Source organism: Lichtheimia ornata (assembly GCF_029851405.1).
Source record: "Lichtheimia ornata isolate CBS 291.66 chromosome Unknown scaffold00003, whole genome shotgun sequence".
Classification (NCBI taxonomy): Eukaryota; Fungi; Mucoromycota; class Mucoromycetes; order Mucorales; family Lichtheimiaceae; genus Lichtheimia; species Lichtheimia ornata.
The window spans coordinates 1,024,043-1,041,118 of NW_026695323.1; the positions used below are offsets into that span (position 1 = coordinate 1,024,043).

A 17,076-nucleotide genomic window follows, 5' to 3' on the forward strand; every position below is an offset into this window, starting at 1 on the left:
GAGTGTATACACCATAACATGCCAAAGTAAGAGGTAGAATGCAATGACCATAGTGATGGTTGACAGGTTCAAAGTAGGGAATTTGAACCATAGAGTATCAAAGGCATCAATCAATTTCAGCATGCTATGGTAGACCATGGCAACAACTCTAATATCACCATGACGACCATAAAATAATGAGAGCAACGGGGTAACAACAACAATGAAGCACCATGAATGACCACAATTCACAAAGCTGCAAGCAAGGGGATACGCCCCAAAACATGCCCTTTGTTAACATTGTAAACAATCAAATGAGGGAGACGATCGAGGAAAGAGTGATAATTTGGGGATGATGCATACATTGATAGATTGATGTTTGACCTCTACAACTCTGGGAGTTCCTCGAAATTTACCCTTTACATGATGACATTTGTGAAAAAGTATATATGTATATTCTTTTTGTACGTGAATGCTGAGCCAAAGGTATTGCTCAGCGAGAGGATATTACAATGGCGGGAAAGGGAATATGATTTTAAGAGGTATTGGGGGAAGAAAAGAAATCGATGATGATGGTGACGAAATGATGGGGGGTTGTTGTTGAAAAACATACACGCATGGTGGTGATGAGGAGTCTATTTGTTCTTGGAGGAAGGTCTACAATGGTAATGACGCCAACCGTTGGGTAAAAAGCCATCGTTGCACATTTCCACGGATTGCATCCAGGGCGTATCCAGCGCTTGCTTTACCGTGAAACGGGTGCTTGGGTCGGGATCCATCATACCAGCAAGGCATTCACGTTCTTTTTGCGAGAGGTCTTGCCATACCTCACAACATGTGGGACCCTGTTGTTGTCTTTGTTGGCAGTATAGTTGGTATTCTTGATCGCCACCATCCTTGGCACGAGCAGCAACATCTGCAGGTGAACCAGGCTTGGCGCCCATAGGAGATTTGCCATTGGGGCGACCTGTGTAAAAGGCAGCTCTAAAAGGAAGCATATGGGTGCGGATACACATGTACGTCACTGCTGCACTCCATATATCTACAGCTCGACCATCGTAGCCATCGTGCTCAGTCTTGAGTGTCCACATTTCTGGAGACCAAAATGGCTCTGAGCCACACCATTTGCGTGACGGTCGACCATCCTCCACAATGTCTGAAGTTCCAAAATCGCAAATCTTGAGGGTGCCATTCTCGGTCAATACAAGGTTCTCAGGTTTGATATCACGATGAGCAATGCCAAGCTGATGCAAATGGTCCAAGCCGAGCAATAGTTGCTTGAACAAGCATGCGGACTCCATTTCGGTTAATGATGGTCGTTCTTGAATAAGGCTAAATACATCACCACCAGAGCACTATAATAATAAGGTTAGCTTTTTAACGTTTATCATACATCAAGGATGAGAAAAGATACTTGCGTATTCCATAACTGCACACCATCGATCACGTTCATCCTTGACCAAATCCACGGTGCTAATGACATTGGGATGGCCCGAGACCTTTTTACTGATACAATACTCGTTTTGCATACGATCTTCGTATTCATGCACCGCTTCGCTCTTGTCTCGTTTTTTGAATTCCTTGACGGCTAATACATTGCCCTGGTGCTCCACAAGACGAATCACTGCAGTTGCACCACTTGCAATGTTCTTTTTAGACGTGGCACCCATGCTTTTGCTGGATGATTTCTTTGCTGGCTTAAGGTAAGGGCCATATTTGTCAGCGAGACGTAATTCGCCATTATCACAAAGTGATGAGGATGATGATTTCCATGGCGCCAATTTGCTGAAAGCGCTACTGATGGATCGATGGCTATGAACACTGCTAGCAGCTGTACTACGGCTGCTTCGTCGACTTTTGATGGATGTTGTTTCATTGTTGTTGTTAACGGGGGTCATCTTGAGACCAGCACGAGCATTCTTAAACATGCTTTGGAAACGTCCATGCTTTTTCATAGGCTCGGGTGGTGCCAATAATGATGGTGAAGGGATTGATGTGGTGCTGCTACTGCTGCTGCTACGACCAGCCGATGAAATGGAAGATGATAAACCGGGTGCTGTAGAAGGTTCATCGTCATGATAGAGATGTTCAGGCGATGATGAACGTGGAACGTTCAACCAATTCCCGTCGACGGGAAAGCTGCGTGGGATCGTTTGTACTGACATGGTGATGGTGGTGGTGATAATGCTGTTATCGTGAACAATGATGGATAAAGTTGATGGGTATGATAGATTCAACAATGGCTATTGTACATAAATCGACTTGCACAAAAAAAAAGTGGAAAAAGTGAAGAAAGAAGTAAAGGAGAAAGATGTTAAAGAAAACAATTTATATATTCGAAAGAAGGATGTCGATTTGTGTAAGCGTGAGCGAGTGTGAGTGTGTGGGTGTGTGTGGCGTACTAAAAGTCCCAGTGGGATAAAATGGGGGAGTGTGATAAGGATAGTGGATAAAAGAGGCAAGTGGCTGGCTGGGAGGGAATTGGGGGGAATAAGAGAAGTCGTCAAGAACCGGAAGGGTTAATGCCCCTCTCTCTCTTCGCTGAGTTTTCTTGCCATGCGGGGATTTTCTTACAGGTACAATGACGCTTGGAAGGTTCGTACAAGTATTTTTAGCATGCAGATAATCGCTTGCTGTGTACATTGCTTATGCCTTTTTCATATCCATAGCCTTGATCAAAGATTTTCCATTCGTTGGATCCATACATGCTTGTTAAAAAGCCAAGATACGGATGTGACACGTGTTCTACGACAACACTCTTAGCACTGGTGCAATTGACGGAAGTGAGCGGAGACAAGGAAACATGATGCAATTCACATGGGCATTCTCCAATCATTATGGCAAACACCAAATTGTTATGTGTATCGTGCATAGGTCAGTAGATCATCAGGAGTAACGGGTGCAATAGGCTAATAATCAAAACGATCCACTGATACAATATTTGCCAAACAAGAGGAAGCATAACATGTATCATCAATAAAATGAACGCATTTCAATGAACATCATTATTGTTGTCATTTCCTTTGTTGGCGTTCATGATACTTTTCCAATATAATTGCTTGTAGACCAATAATCGTAGATGCAGGTTGATACAAGTAGGGTGCATGAAAGATCCTTCTATGCATATCTCAACCGAGAGAAGAGTCGAAAAATGAGCCCATATGCATTCTCCCAGTGCATCCCGCCTCCTCCTTTGTAATTGGGATCGTCAGGAGAAAAGCAAATCAACATGCTGCTGAACGCACTCTAAAACCCAACAGGTCCATTTGCTAAATTAAGTTTAATGCAGCGAGGTCACCCACACATCTTTTTTCTTCAAAGAAGAATAAACGTGTCAGAGGTCATCAGGAGTGAATGAATGATGCGTTATGCTTTTGAACGTTGATTGTACAAAGGAAGATCTTGGATTTCCATTAGAAAAAGACAGGAGGTGACAATAACGATGACATTGAAAAAATGGCACTGTTGCTATATTGATTTCTATCGGCAACATGGGGGAGGATACAATATTACATGATGGTGCATCTACCATTTGCCGAGTTGCCAGCGAAGGATGAAGTTCGGATGCGTATGGTGATGGATCCCTGTTCTGGATTGTGGCAATAATGGTACAATGTCTGCAACTCGGGTTCATATTTCCAGGTGCCATCCGAAACATGTACGTCCAAGCTCTGGTCAGCAAAATGATAATGGGGAATGTAGATTTCAGTTGTTCGAGACTCCTCCATGCTGGATGTTTCTTCTTCCTCCACGTGAGCTGAATCAAAAGGTCGAAAAGAGAAGGTATATTCGAGTGTATCTGGATTGAATTCAGAATGCTCGGGTATGCCTGCAACCTTGGATGCATAGGGTCGCTGTATTCTTTTGTCAATCATTTCATCCCTGCTATTACGCTTTTCTCCCCCTCCCCTCATCCCTTGTGCCAATAAATCCTTGACATCAACTTACAATAGCAGCTGCAAGTACACGACCTCCCATATGCAGTTGAGCCAAGTCATAACCAGGTATTGTGGTATCCAATGAAGATGGTGTTTGGTCACCCGTGGACGATGATAATGACGACAAATCTTCTTCCTCCCCTGATTGCTTAACCAGCTTTGGTGAATAGATCGAAAAGTTTTCACCGTTCCAATGGTCGCCATACTCGTCATCATTGCAAACGTCATAATTCCACAAGCTGCAAAACAGAATAATCAGTAAAATGTTTCATGCGTTAAAAAAGGAAAAAAGAGCTACTCACGTGAAGCTAACAAGGTTTGTCTCCAAGGCATAGATCATGGCATCCATAAAGTGAACATGCTTTTCATAATCACCAGTTTCAAAAGCGGCGCGTTGATTGAGATCCATAGGAATACCCACTTCGCCAAAGATACATGGCTTGTCACCCATGTTGTCTAAGCCGGATTGCTTGATATTTCGAATTTGACCACGATAATTGACTTTGGCACCACTACGACCAAAGTATGTGGCACTAAACACGTTGCCACCCTAAGATAATCACCATGTGAGCCGATCATCATCATCATCACCATCCAATAACCATATTCCCAAACTTACATTCTGCAAGGATTGAACATCATGTGTGATGCGGCCATCAAACTTTTTGTAAAAGACGCAGTTGAGATCGTACCAATGAGGAGCATAGATCATATTATGATGATGATCTTGTGGGCCAAAGGTGGGTGATTTCTCATTGGCAAGTGGTTCCACAAAGCAATACCAATCCGGCTTGACCTTTTGAATAGCTTGGGCATAGCGATTGACAAAGGGGACGTAAAAGTCTCGATAGAAGTCGACAGGTTCACCAGTCTTTGGATGCTTTGAAAAGTAGGCCGAATCAACAAGCTCAGGTTCACCCTTGTTGTTAAAGTCCCATACACCATGCTGACGCCAAATACATGATTGACCAGGAAGCCATGCTGAAGTGCGGCTTTGATTGATCCACCGATCATGAGACTTGCGGGTAGGGAATGGCCATGATTTGACATAAACGCCCACTTGTTGAGGAATACCATCACCAAGAGCAAAGCATTGTAGTGGTTTGGGTGCATCACCAAATATGAGGTTGGCAATAGGGTCAAATTCATCCAAAGTCGATAATCCAATGTATCCAGAGTGGGGTTCATTCATGACTTCAAATCCCATCACGGCATCGAGATCAGCGAGTCGGGTTGCCAAGTGAGCAAATGCTTGGATAAAACAAGATGACAACAATTGTTGGATGGATTGGCCATTGTAGGTGTGTTGTGGAGCAAATGTATCACCAGCAAAGAATAAGGTAAACATGGTACAACATGCCAGCTTTGTATAATTCGTAGGCCACACCTTGTAAACAAGCAAGTCAATCACTTGTTGATAACAACTTCTCCTCCTCTTCACTTACCATGGGTAATGGATCACCAGGAACGGCATTTGTATTATGTACATAAGCTGCACCCGTCTCCTTGAATGCACGTATATCCATGCCTGCTACTTGAAACGTCCACCCTGGTGCACCTGATCCACCTGAAAATCGAGACCACTATGTGCATATATGTTATTAATCAGGTCATGCAACTCAACTCATCTATCATGATAGCATACCGTATCTTGATGAGGATCAATAAAGCATCGAAGGCCATATTCAGGCATGATAGCAATCAAGTCGCGTAGATAATCAATGTACTCTTCGTCATATTCACCAGGACCCGCATGTTCAATGCTTTCCCAGGGGATCAAGAGTCGAATTAATGTGAGACCCCAGGCACGTAACCTTGCGAAATGCATCCTCGCCTCACTCAGTGGAAAGGGTCGTCCAACAAAGCTGACATTGCGATGGTCCCAGAACAACTTCTCGTCGTATAAATGAGTCGACCCAGGGTATGGCTTGGTTGGAAGTTTGGAAGACCCACACACATTGACACCTCGCATCAAAAGAGTTCTCCCATGCTGATCTTTGAACCACCGGCCATGCGTCGTAATGTTGCTAGTCGTCCAGTCATGAGCTGCTGCTGCTTTACAAGTGGTGGAAGGTGGCGATGGCTCGTTCAAATCGGCTGTGACCATGTGAAGGAATTCAACAAGAACAAGACAGGTTCACGCGCTATAGCGCGAAAAAAGAGTCCAAGATAGACCAAAGGTAACCGGACGTTGAAAGTTTAATATGCATTTGCTCACACGCACAGGCACAACTGATAGATCATGAAGCTTGTTGTTTACTTGCGGTGGTGAATGGGTGATGGTGGTGCCACCAGCGCCTGCTTTCTTTGGTACATGAATGGAGTAAACAGTGAACCACTTTTGTCGTTATCCTAAAATGGGTTCCTGCATTACACTGCATAAACACCTCTTTTGCTGGTGCTGTTATTTATACACTACTGCCATACATACTTGCTGCTGAATTGATGACAATGATAATGATTTGGGCTGGAGGGATGGGCGAGCGTACATATGACCTTTGATAAATGCCATCTTGTGCCATCCATGGTATCACCGGGCGATCAATAATGGCGCACAGCCCTCTCACGAAGAAGAGCTTAAGATTTAAAGGCAAACGTTCTTGTTCTCTCTATCTCTTTTTTATTCTTTTTTCTTTACGATACCTTACAACTCTACTTTAACGACGACATTCAACAATGAGTAATATCGTCATGCTTACTCCACCACCTGCACCAGGACCTGCACCAGGAACTCCACCACAGATCATAGTGGTGCCTAATGGTGGACAACCACAACCACCACCTCCTCCACCGCCACCTCCTCCTCCTCCACCACCACCACCGCCACCACCAGTGATGGTTCAAGGTCCAACAACGTGGACACGTCCTCGAGAACCGGTTCCGCCAAATAAGCCAGTTCCACACATGGAATGCATCATCCTCTGAAAATGGTCCATTGTTGTTGTCATAAACCAAAAATGTAGTATTCCCCTTTTTACATACATGTATTGCTCTTTTTTATGTTAGCTTATGAATACCTACGCAGATAAACATCACCTTAAACCATCCACCCACGCGAATTAATATCCTTTTCCCTCATTGCTGTCAGCGAATCACATGATATTCCAGCAAAGAGTACATCAAGACAAACATGCATAATAGGATCCACATCACGTGGAGAAGAAACATGCAGCGCCCAAAGAAACTTTCGCTTTATTAGGCTTATGATCGTATTTGGGAGGGAGATGGAGTAGGTTGGGTGTTGATGATTACTGTCAAGTAGTGGATGTTGTGACGATAGATAAATCACTCCTTGTCTGCAGAGGTATACATAAGTACATGCAAGGAGGCCCTTGCTTATGAGCCGATTTCAACAACCCCCTCCCCTCATCACACACCACACGTCTCGTTACCTGCCAAGATGCCTTGCTGCACAAGTGTTTCACGATCGGGTCGCTCAGTGATCTTTTCTTTGAGTGAATCCTGCATCTTTTGAAAGTCCTCACCCATAGCTGGCTCTGTTGTATTATTGGCTTACATTAGTATACGAGTGCTTTTCGCTCTCCCTTTCATATCCTACTTGCCCAAAATGTGATGTTCCACGAGTTCCTCGCGAGTGGGGCGGTGATCGATCTTGTGGCGTAAAGTATCTTGGATACGTGCTTTGGAGAGCTCATCACGTTGTTGTTGAAGAGCAGGAGCAACCTTGGGATCTATTGCCGAGATGACAGGCAAGGGGAAAGAACGATGCAGGGCAAAAAGGATGTTTCAGCATGATGTCCTTGATGTTGCACACACGTACACATACCTTTCAGAATGTTTTTGTCAACAAGCTCTTGTGCATCAGGACGTTGAGTCAAAAAGTTATCAAGACGTTGGGTGTTCTCAACCTTGCTAGGATCGGTGGCAGCTACACGATAGAGTTAACTCGAATGAGTGAAGAAAAAAGAAGGCATGTTGATGATACGTACTCATTGTTATGGAAAATGGTAAAGGGGAAAGGAAGAAGAAAAAAAGAAAAAGAAAAAGAAAAAGAGAGACCAGCTGGTGATGGTTATAAATGTGTCTCTACACGTGAGGGCTGCGGGTCGTGGGGCGTCACCTTGCCCTTTTGCAGGATAAAGGGATGTGGGTGTGCTGTGCTGTGCTGCATCCCTGTGGTTACACACAGATGCTATTGCTGCAACAAGTACCGCAAAAAGTCGATCCCCGACCCTTTTAGTTGTCTCTCTCGTCGCTTCCTTTACCCTTGATATGGTGGATAAAAGCAACTTACCCCTGCCGACAACCACAACCACAGGGCGCTTTTTCTATTTATCTCATGATAAACTCCAACTCATATTCTTTTTCACTTTGGCTTCTTTATTCTCCACTCTTGTCATTACACGTCTAATCGTCGCCACTGAATACAAGCTTCACTACCCTTACTCCATCAACGCATTCCAACTTGGATTTGGCTGGTTGGCCCTTCGATTCCTTGGCCCCAAGCAAACCCATGTCTCGCCATCAACAAGATTCCTCTTACCTACCGTTGGTGTATACACAGCGCTATTAGGTGTCAAGCCTATATTCTTGACGCATGTACCAGCAACATCCTATCACCTGTTTCTTGCAGCTGCCATCCCCTTGACACTTGCACTGTCACGCGTCGTGTTGACCAGCGAAAGATCATCTCAATCATTGCACATCCTTCCTTGTCTTGTATTTTGGATTGGATCATGGATCAGTACCTGGAACAGCCACACGCCATCCACATCTTGGCAAGGTCTCTCTTTAGGTCTTTTGCATGCATTCTTGGTTGCAAGTTACAGTATCCTAGCCAACCACACCATGGCAACCGTTGACATAGGGTAACCGTATCATGGGATTAGAATGGGGAGATGAGAACGAGCTAACGGCTTAGGTAGGATTATGATCCGATACATCACCGGGCTGGGTTCTCTTGGCATGTTGGTGTTCGTTCTCTTATCAGGTGAATGGCAAGGTCCATTGCCTTATTTTTGGAACGACCTTGGCTTTTGGTTTCAAATGGTAAGTGGGTTTATAAAAAGAAGAGGAGACGCACGTCTATGCATGTCGGCTCAACTGAGACTCATGGGTTGCCGAAATAGATGCTCTCGGGTGTGCTCGGTCTTGGAGTCAATCTATTGGGCATCATGCTGATCCGGCAAACATCACCATTGACGTACATTATGGCTATCGGAACCAAATCTTGCTTACAAACTATCCTGGCAGCTGCATTATTCGGCAATCCATTATCCAATATGGTGAGTGCAAAGGTGGAGGGGGTATTCAAATGCATGTCGAGACATGTGTTACTATGCATGCGTGGGGGTGGAGTGGATGAGGGACAAGGTGTGTGTGTTGGGAACAAGGAAAAGAACTTGCGTGATTTGACCTCTTTGGGGATACGATGGTGTGACACTGGTGGCATTTTAGTATGCTGCAGGAATCGCCATTACTCTTTCAGGTGCTGGATCTTACTTTTACATCACATCAAGGCAGTCATAATATGAAAATTGGATAGAAAAAGAATAAATTTTGGTTTGATCAAAAAGTATGAGAGATATCAACAGCTGAATTTTGGATAGAGTGATGGATACAAAAGATGGTTTGGGAAACAAAATGGGCTTCATCATGCATATGTATGCTATCAGCCAAGGATCCTGCGAATGCTTTCCAAAAATTCCACCCTGCTTGGTAGAATATCGGCTGTGTTGTTGATGACAGAATTGACAATCTCGTCCAATCGACCCTGGATGTTGTCGGTATCCGTAGCACTACATACATAATATCACGTTAGCATGATGATGAATGAGGAGACAATGATCATCATCAACCCACCCTAGAAATTCTTGCACAAGCCGATTGATATGCCTTGTAACATTTTCTTCAGGAACGACTTGTTGAGCTGATTGCTTGATTGTTGGCCACAGAGCAAATGCTGGATCTGAAAAAGAGGAAAAAGAAAGAATTGATATAGCTGATAATTGGCAACCGATGTGGGATACATACGTGGTCCACCATCTTGTGTAGGATCCTCCCATTCACGACGAACGTGAAAATATCGGATTTGAGAAGGCATATCAAGGTGAGTTTTCGCGTCAAAAGGATTTACAATGGCACCAATGAATGGATCAATATCATTTGCTTGGGGTAAACGGGCACAGTATGTCTACGTATGTTACAAGGGATAATGTTAATATCACTTGTTGGTGTATTGGGTGTCAACGTTGTCCACACATACCTGCTGCTGCAACTGATAAAACAAATCACAAACGCTTGGAATGGGTTCAAAGGTAGGATGTGAGTGATACCATCCAACCACGGAAAGGTCTTGAGCAGCCAGCTCATCGCGTGCACGAGAAACTGACACGGGATCCATCTCGCACTATTATCGTACATACATGATCCAATGAGTATGAGGTTGTGAAGGATGATAAGAACAAAGCAACATGTACCTCAATGCCAGAGCTCCTGATGACTTTGCATGGATAAGCACATTCGACAAATAGGGTAGGAAAGCCTTGGTCGTCGAATCGAAAGTTACCACCAAGGACACCAATGATCTCAGTGTGCCGTGTATGAGCATGGAAATCCATGACAAGCTAGGTGCATTCATCCAATCAGCTTTTCGTTGGCATTTGTATTTTGGATTCATCATTACCACAGCGTCATTATTGATTTCAATGTTAAATTGAGGAACAAGGCCGTCTTCGTATTCATGCAAAGACACCAATCGAAATTGATCATCGTCATCATCCATGTCAAATTGCTTTCTGGGTTTGGTGGTACGCTTGGGGCGAGCTCTGGTTCGGCCATTGGGTTGGCTTGCATCATCATAATCCTCCTCGAGCCTGAAACAAATACATTGTTTATGGATAAAGAATGTTAGAGTATGAGAGAAAGAGTACGAGTGAGTGTGTGTGTGTGTGTGAAATGGCTTGCCTGTGTTTACGCTTGTTTGTTGGCCTACGATGTTGTACAAGCATCAAGGTTGGCATCCATCATCATGTTGTATGAAAAAGATAAAAAGACCCCGCATCCACGCTTACATGTAGCCGCCGTCATTGTCAAGATCGTCTTCTTCTTCTGAAATGTACTCGTAGTAATGTGTTTGGCGTTTACGTGTGGGTGCCTTGCGAACCTTTTGTTGAATACAGTTGACATTGATGACACGTGCTTCTGTGAGATAATCATGTATACGGCCAATAGCATTGACATCACCACCATTGATCAGCCCTCGACGCGCTTCGGTCTTGTTCAAGTAGTTGGGCTTGTTTGCATTCCATTGTTGGATGATGTAGTTGCGAATTCCTAAATATCGTTCGGGCGTTTTGATCCTGTTCTTGTGTTGAAACCACTCGGCAAGATGAAGTCGTTCACCATCAGTGATCTCATCCTCACCGAGCATCACTTCATCCTCCTCCGGTTGTTGTGGCACAAGTTGTTCCACTTGTTCTTGAGTTGAATCAGCTTCTTGTTGTTGTTGGTGTCCACTTTCCTCAACGTTATGGATATGGGTTGTTTCAACTTTAGCTGGAATGGTAGGGGAAGTTGCTGGCACCGATGAAGAAGAAGGCGATGTAGCAGTAGTTGTCGTTGTTGTCGGTTGTTCTTGGCCTTGTCGTCCATTGTAGGCACGTGTTGACTAAAGTATGTGAAGGATAAACATTTAGACCAGCTTATACAAATATCAATGGTTTTACTCACCCCGTTAGAGGAGTATCGGTGACGTGCACGATTCTTGCACTGAAGGGCGTTACGCGTTTTTACAATCTCGGCAATTTGCTTCCATCTTCCATAGCTGCACTTCTCCTACATGTAATAAAGGATCCCATCAGATTGATGTCATTGACCCATGCTATGATGATTGGATATTTACAATGCCCATGAGAAGACGCTTGTCCTCTTCTTCGCTCCAGGCAACCCTATGAGATTCTAGACCAGCGGATGAAACAGCTAATGCGACATGCATTTAGGTGCTTTTCTTCTTGCTTCACCATGATGTCAAAAATAAAGGTGCTTTACATTTTCGTTTTCTTTCCACAGAGGGAGAAAGTTGTTGTTGTTGATTGGCTTGTGATTGTTCCGGTGGTGGCGTTGGCACTTGCTTGTCTTGATTTTCAGCCGTGTCATCCCCTTCAGCAGCAGCAGCAACGGGTAACTGAGATGGCTGGGGTAAAGATGACAAGGGTGGTTGTGGCGGTAGTGCCGTGGCAACCGATAACGCGCCGTTTTCGAGAAGGTATTCCCCTTGCGTGGATACATCTGGCATAAAAGGTGTTGGATCGTTTGTAGCAGTAGTCATGACTTTGATAAGAAAGAGAGGTGAGAAAAAAAAGTTTGACAGTGCGCGAGAGTAAAAAAGGGTTTGCCACAGGCGCACGCATGTGTGTGTGTGTACCTCTGCTATGGTTACAGCAGTAAATAGTAATCCTGATCCATCATGTGACATATACAATATCGCAATTGCCATATTAGGAGGCTCGGAATCGGTGAATACCTTTTGCATAATTCAACTCTTTGTTTCTAGATTTTTTTTCATACATCTCTTTTACTCTTTCCGATCAAATTATAGTGTTTGCCAGACAAATGTCTGCCAACAATGACCCAGAAAAGGCTGCAGCAGCAGCAGCTGATGAGGTAGCACCAACGGATCAAGTACCACCAGCTAACAATGGTGATGGTGGTCCTCAACAACAAGATGCATCGACAACCAATGACACTACTACCACCAATACGGGACAACCACCACAACCACAAGGCGTGCAACCTTCATCCGATAAGGAGAATTTTCCCCGTGAGTCGACTGAAACGGCTGTGGGTGATGCACCAGGCAAAAGCACGGATGCTGAAAAGCAAGGAATGAAAGCAACGGGTAGTAGTGCTCAACCAGAGAAATTTCCACCACTCAAGGAAATTCCAGTGGAGCAATTGTACGATCATGATCACTTTGATTTATCAAAGATGGAAGCTACACAGCTCTTTTGTCTACTAGAGTAAGTTGTTGTATATCATCACGTGTGCATTGGCGGGGAGATGAATGCATGGGTTATGAACAAAGAAGCAAACAATGACACTCGACCAAATTAGAACAAGCACCGATGGCTTGACAAGTGAAGAAGCTCAAGCAAGAATTGACAAATTTGGATACAATCGTCTCGAGCACAAGGAGCAAAATCCCATTCTTCAATTTCTTGGATTTATGTGGAATCCACTTTCATGGGTGATGGAAGCAGCTGCTATTGTAGCTATTGCCGTGTCGAATGGTGGAGGTCGACCACCAGATTGGCCCGATTTTGTTGGTATCGTCATTTTGCTTTTGGCCAATTCAATCATTGGTTTCTTGGAAGAGCGACAAGCGGGTAATGCTGTTAAGGCGTTAATGGATGCATTGGCACCTGAAGCCAAGGTGAAAAGGGATGGCCAATGGAAAACAGTGGATGCCTCTGAACTTGTTCCTGGTGACATTATTAGCATCAAGCTTGGTGATGTGATTCCTGCTGATGGAAGACTTGTACGCGCCCATGGTGAAGTATCCATTGATCAAGCTGCATTAACAGGCGAGTCGTTACCAGTAACAAAGGAAGCGGGTGATGAAATCTTTTCTGGATCCACCATGAAACAAGGCGAAGCTGAAGGCATTGTCATTGGCACAGGATCCAATACTTTCTTTGGCCGTGCTGCAAGGCTTGTGGGTGAAGCAGGTGAAGATATTGGTCACTTGCAATCGATTCTTGCCAAGATTGGTAACTTTTGTCTCGTATCCATTGGCACCTTTGTTGTCATTGAGATCCTTGTCATGTACGCTGCCTATCGTTACGCGTATCGACGTGGTATCGATAACATCCTTGTATTGCTCATTGGTGGTATCCCAATTGCCATGCCAACCGTGTTATCCGTCACCCTTGCCATTGGTGCCAAACAACTTGCCGAACACAAGGCTATTGTTACACGCATTACAGCTATTGAGGAAATGGCAGCCGTGACCATTTTATGTTCAGATAAGACCGGTACTTTAACGCTCAACAAGCTAATTGTCGACGTGCCAACTATCAAGTCATATGCTGGTTACGATGCCACCGATATTTTACGCTTTTCGATTTATGCATCACGTGTTGAAAACCAAGATGCCATTGATGCATCCATTGTGGGATCATTGCCACGTGAGAAATATGGCAATCCACGTGATGATATTGAAGAACTTGAATTCAAGCCATTCAATCCAGTGATCAAGCGTACCGAAATCACCTATCGCCTCAAGAGCAATGGCAAGGTGTATCGAGCCACCAAAGGCATGTCCCATTTTATCCTTGATTTGTGCACACGTGACAAGACCGAAGAGCAAGTACAGCAAATGGAAGCCGATGTCGAAGAATTTGCGCGACGTGGTTTGCGTTCACTTGCAGTGGCTGTGGATGAAGTACCAAGTGGCCAAGTGGGTGGTGAAGGTCTTGGGTTTAGATTGGTTGGCTTGTTACCCATCTATGATCCACCTCGTTCGGATACTCAAGATACCATTGAACGTGCTATTGCTCTTGGTGTTCAAGTTAAAATGATTACTGGTGATCAATTGGCTATTGCCAAGGAAACGGGTCGGCGTCTTGGTATGGGTGACAACATGTACCTTTCTACAACGCTCAAAGATGGCCCACCACCTGGCTCTGGTTATTCAAATGTTGATGAGCTTGTCTTGGGTGCTGATGGCTTTGCTGGTGTATATCCCGAACACAAGTATGAAATTGTCGAGCGTTTGCAACATCTTGGCCATATGACTGCTATGACAGGTGATGGTGTCAATGATGCACCAGCCTTATCAAAGGCCAATGTTGGTGTTGCAGTAGCCGATGCATCCGATGCTGCACGTTCTGCTGCTGACATTGTGCTTACCGAACCTGGTTTATCAGTGATTGTGGAGGCCTTTATTCAATCGCGTCAAATTTTCCAACGTGCACGTAACTATAGTATGTATACATGCGCTGTAACCATTCGTGTGGTTGTGGGTTTTGCTATCATGGTCTTTGCCTTTCAATTCGATTTCCCACCCTTCATGGTGCTTATCTTGGCTATGCTCAACGACGGTACCATCATGACCATTTCAAAAGATCGTGTCAAACCATCACCTCATCCAGACCAATGGAATCTCTTTGAGATTTTCTCATATGCGATCGTTTATGGTCTCTACCTTGCAGCATCTACCATTGCCTTTTTTGCAACATTGTACAAGACAACTTTTTTCAATCGCAAGTTTGGATTACAGACTTTTACAGATCCCAACGATCCTATCTTGCATTCAATCATCTATCTTCAAGTATCCACCATTTCACAAGGCCTCATCTTCATCACTCGTTCTCGAAGCTGGTTTTTCATGGAGCGGCCATCTGTTCTTCTCATGTGCGCTTTTATAGTTGCACAGCTGGTAGCCACGTTTATTGCGGTGTATGCTAATTGGGGATTTACTGATATTCGTGGATGTGGTTGGCACTGGGCTGGTGTTGCTTGGGTATGGAATTTTGTTTGGTTCTCTCCTCTTGATTGGATCAAGTTTGGTATGCAACGCATCTTTGAACCACGTCAACCTGGTTTGCGAAAGAAGCCATCCAAGACACGACGTCGTTCTTCAATCATATCAACCGATACTTCGGCACGTTACTACTCTACACGTACACAATCAATACGCAACCTTGAACGTCCTCGCTTATCTAAACAACAAAGCCGCTCACTTGCCCAACAACTTAGCTTACGAGCTCGTGGTCGTAAAGAAGCAGCCCCCACTACAGCATCACAACCGGCAGTGCCATCATGAACTACACACACAGGTGGCAGAAAAATGGTCCATGATACCACACTTTTACGTATTCTTCTAGTCGTAGTCAACAAATGATGATGGAAGCATTTAATAAAAACTCTCAACGATTATAGCTTCTACAGGTTGGCGTTTACTGCTGCACCACCATCCACGGTAATAGTAGCACCGGTTGTGTATTGACCAGCACGCGATGAAAGATAAATACAAGTGCCAGCAATATCTTCAGGCGATCCAATGCGACCAACGGGGATCTTTGACTTGATAATCTCACCAAAGGCATCGAGTGTTGCTTTCATCATTTTGGATTGGAATGCACCAGGGGCGATGGCATTGACAAGAACACCTTCTTCACCAAGTCTGGATGCCATATGACGTGTCAAATGATGAAGACCAGCCTTGGAAGTTGAGTAAGCGTATGTCTCTTGAGGAGGGACCTACAATTTGTGTTCCTGTCAGATCGTTGCTATGCCTCAATCACAAGATAACCCAACTTACCCGAATACCATCGATCGATCCAATGTTGATAATACGCGAAGGCGATGAAGGAGATGCTTTGGCAGTCAACAATGGCAAGCATCTATTTAACATCACACAATGAATCATCCATCCTTTCGCATCTTCTTCCCATCCATATACTACTTACGCTTGTGACAAGGTAAAGATACGCTTCAAATTCAAGTTGATGACCTTTTCAAAGGCAGCATCAGGGTAATCATGCAAGCTTTCCGCCCAATTGGCACCAGCATTGTTGACGAGAACATCCAAGCCTATGAAGCCATTAGTATACTACATCACCACCTCTTTTACCTGATTCATTGTACACTTACGTTCCTCCTTCTTGCTCAATTCATCCACTAAGCGTTTGACTTCCTCAAGCTTTTGGAGATCGGCAGGGATAGCCACGCACTGACCAGGACCTTGTGCTGTCAAAGCTTCGGCAACCTATCATATCATTCATTGAGTATCTCTATGCAACAGGAGTCGATTCATGCAATAAAAGGCTCTGTGTATGTGTGTGTGTGAGAGAGAGTACCTTGTAGCAAACGTCGGCCGAGCGACTGGTGATATAGACCTTGGCACCTGCAGACACGAAACCCTATAGGTCATCCATTGAGCATGGGTGTCCAATGTTGGAATGTCAAAAGCCAATGGGGTACCGTTGCAATCATTTCTCCTATGCCTCTCGATCCTCCAGTGACCAGGACAACCTAGGGTGTCGTGTTTTTCCATTCGTTAACATGGGGGTTGTCATTATTATCATCACAATGATAACGCTACCTTGCCCTTGACATCGAAAATGTTCTTTATATCCATGATGGTATGTGAATGTGCGTGTATCAAAAGTAGGAAGGAAGATAAAACATGCTG

At 44.4% G+C, this 17,076-nt stretch overlaps 8 protein-coding genes across 8 annotated transcripts; 3 read left to right on the forward strand and 5 right to left on the reverse strand.

The window, feature by feature from the left end:
• Positions 1-614: 614 nt before the first annotated feature.
• O0I10_001366 (uncharacterized protein) lies at positions 615-2,144 on the reverse strand (the record flags this gene model as incomplete). The annotated part of the gene is made up of 2 exons (XM_058481463.1): positions 615-1,334; positions 1,398-2,144. 2 exons carry the CDS (start codon positions 2,142-2,144, stop codon positions 615-617), a joined length of 1,467 nt encoding a protein of 488 aa, XP_058348101.1.
• A 1,344-nt stretch (positions 2,145-3,488) lies between these two features.
• Positions 3,489-6,024, reverse strand: O0I10_001367 (uncharacterized protein; the record flags this gene model as incomplete). The annotated part of the gene is made up of 6 exons (XM_058481464.1): positions 3,489-3,833; positions 3,928-4,156; positions 4,220-4,467; positions 4,537-5,304; positions 5,363-5,500; positions 5,563-6,024. 6 exons carry the CDS (start codon positions 6,022-6,024, stop codon positions 3,489-3,491), a joined length of 2,190 nt encoding a protein of 729 aa, XP_058348102.1.
• A 569-nt stretch (positions 6,025-6,593) lies between these two features.
• O0I10_001368 (uncharacterized protein) lies at positions 6,594-6,842 on the forward strand (the record flags this gene model as incomplete). The annotated part of the gene is made up of 1 exon (XM_058481465.1): positions 6,594-6,842. The coding sequence occupies one exon, from the start codon at positions 6,594-6,596 to the stop codon at positions 6,840-6,842; it is 249 nt and encodes an 82-aa protein (XP_058348103.1).
• A 444-nt stretch (positions 6,843-7,286) lies between these two features.
• On the reverse strand, positions 7,287-7,871 carry O0I10_001369 (uncharacterized protein; the record flags this gene model as incomplete). The annotated part of the gene is made up of 4 exons (XM_058481466.1): positions 7,287-7,414; positions 7,481-7,609; positions 7,705-7,806; positions 7,868-7,871. The coding sequence occupies 4 exons, from the start codon at positions 7,869-7,871 to the stop codon at positions 7,287-7,289; spliced, it is 363 nt and encodes a 120-aa protein (XP_058348104.1).
• A 279-nt stretch (positions 7,872-8,150) lies between these two features.
• Positions 8,151-9,407, forward strand: O0I10_001370 (uncharacterized protein; the record flags this gene model as incomplete). Its single annotated transcript, XM_058481467.1, has 4 exons — positions 8,151-8,746; positions 8,804-8,927; positions 9,008-9,163; positions 9,336-9,407. 4 exons carry the CDS (start codon positions 8,151-8,153, stop codon positions 9,405-9,407), a joined length of 948 nt encoding a protein of 315 aa, XP_058348105.1.
• Positions 9,408-9,549: 142 nt separating this feature from the next.
• O0I10_001371 (uncharacterized protein) lies at positions 9,550-12,207 on the reverse strand (the record flags this gene model as incomplete). The annotated part of the gene is made up of 11 exons (XM_058481468.1): positions 9,550-9,676; positions 9,741-9,846; positions 9,912-10,071; positions 10,144-10,287; positions 10,358-10,504; positions 10,564-10,753; positions 10,845-10,868; positions 10,952-11,547; positions 11,610-11,714; positions 11,782-11,858; positions 11,928-12,207. The coding sequence occupies 11 exons, from the start codon at positions 12,205-12,207 to the stop codon at positions 9,550-9,552; spliced, it is 1,956 nt and encodes a 651-aa protein (XP_058348106.1).
• Positions 12,208-12,491: 284 nt separating this feature from the next.
• On the forward strand, positions 12,492-15,705 carry O0I10_001372 (plasma-membrane proton-efflux P-type ATPase; the record flags this gene model as incomplete). Its single annotated transcript, XM_058481469.1, has 2 exons — positions 12,492-12,898; positions 12,993-15,705. The coding sequence occupies 2 exons, from the start codon at positions 12,492-12,494 to the stop codon at positions 15,703-15,705; spliced, it is 3,120 nt and encodes a 1,039-aa protein (XP_058348107.1).
• A 119-nt stretch (positions 15,706-15,824) lies between these two features.
• On the reverse strand, positions 15,825-17,022 carry O0I10_001373 (uncharacterized protein; the record flags this gene model as incomplete). The annotated part of the gene is made up of 7 exons (XM_058481470.1): positions 15,825-16,142; positions 16,204-16,285; positions 16,352-16,475; positions 16,536-16,650; positions 16,742-16,804; positions 16,866-16,916; positions 16,987-17,022. 7 exons carry the CDS (start codon positions 17,020-17,022, stop codon positions 15,825-15,827), a joined length of 789 nt encoding a protein of 262 aa, XP_058348108.1.
• Positions 17,023-17,076: the final 54 nt, after the last annotated feature.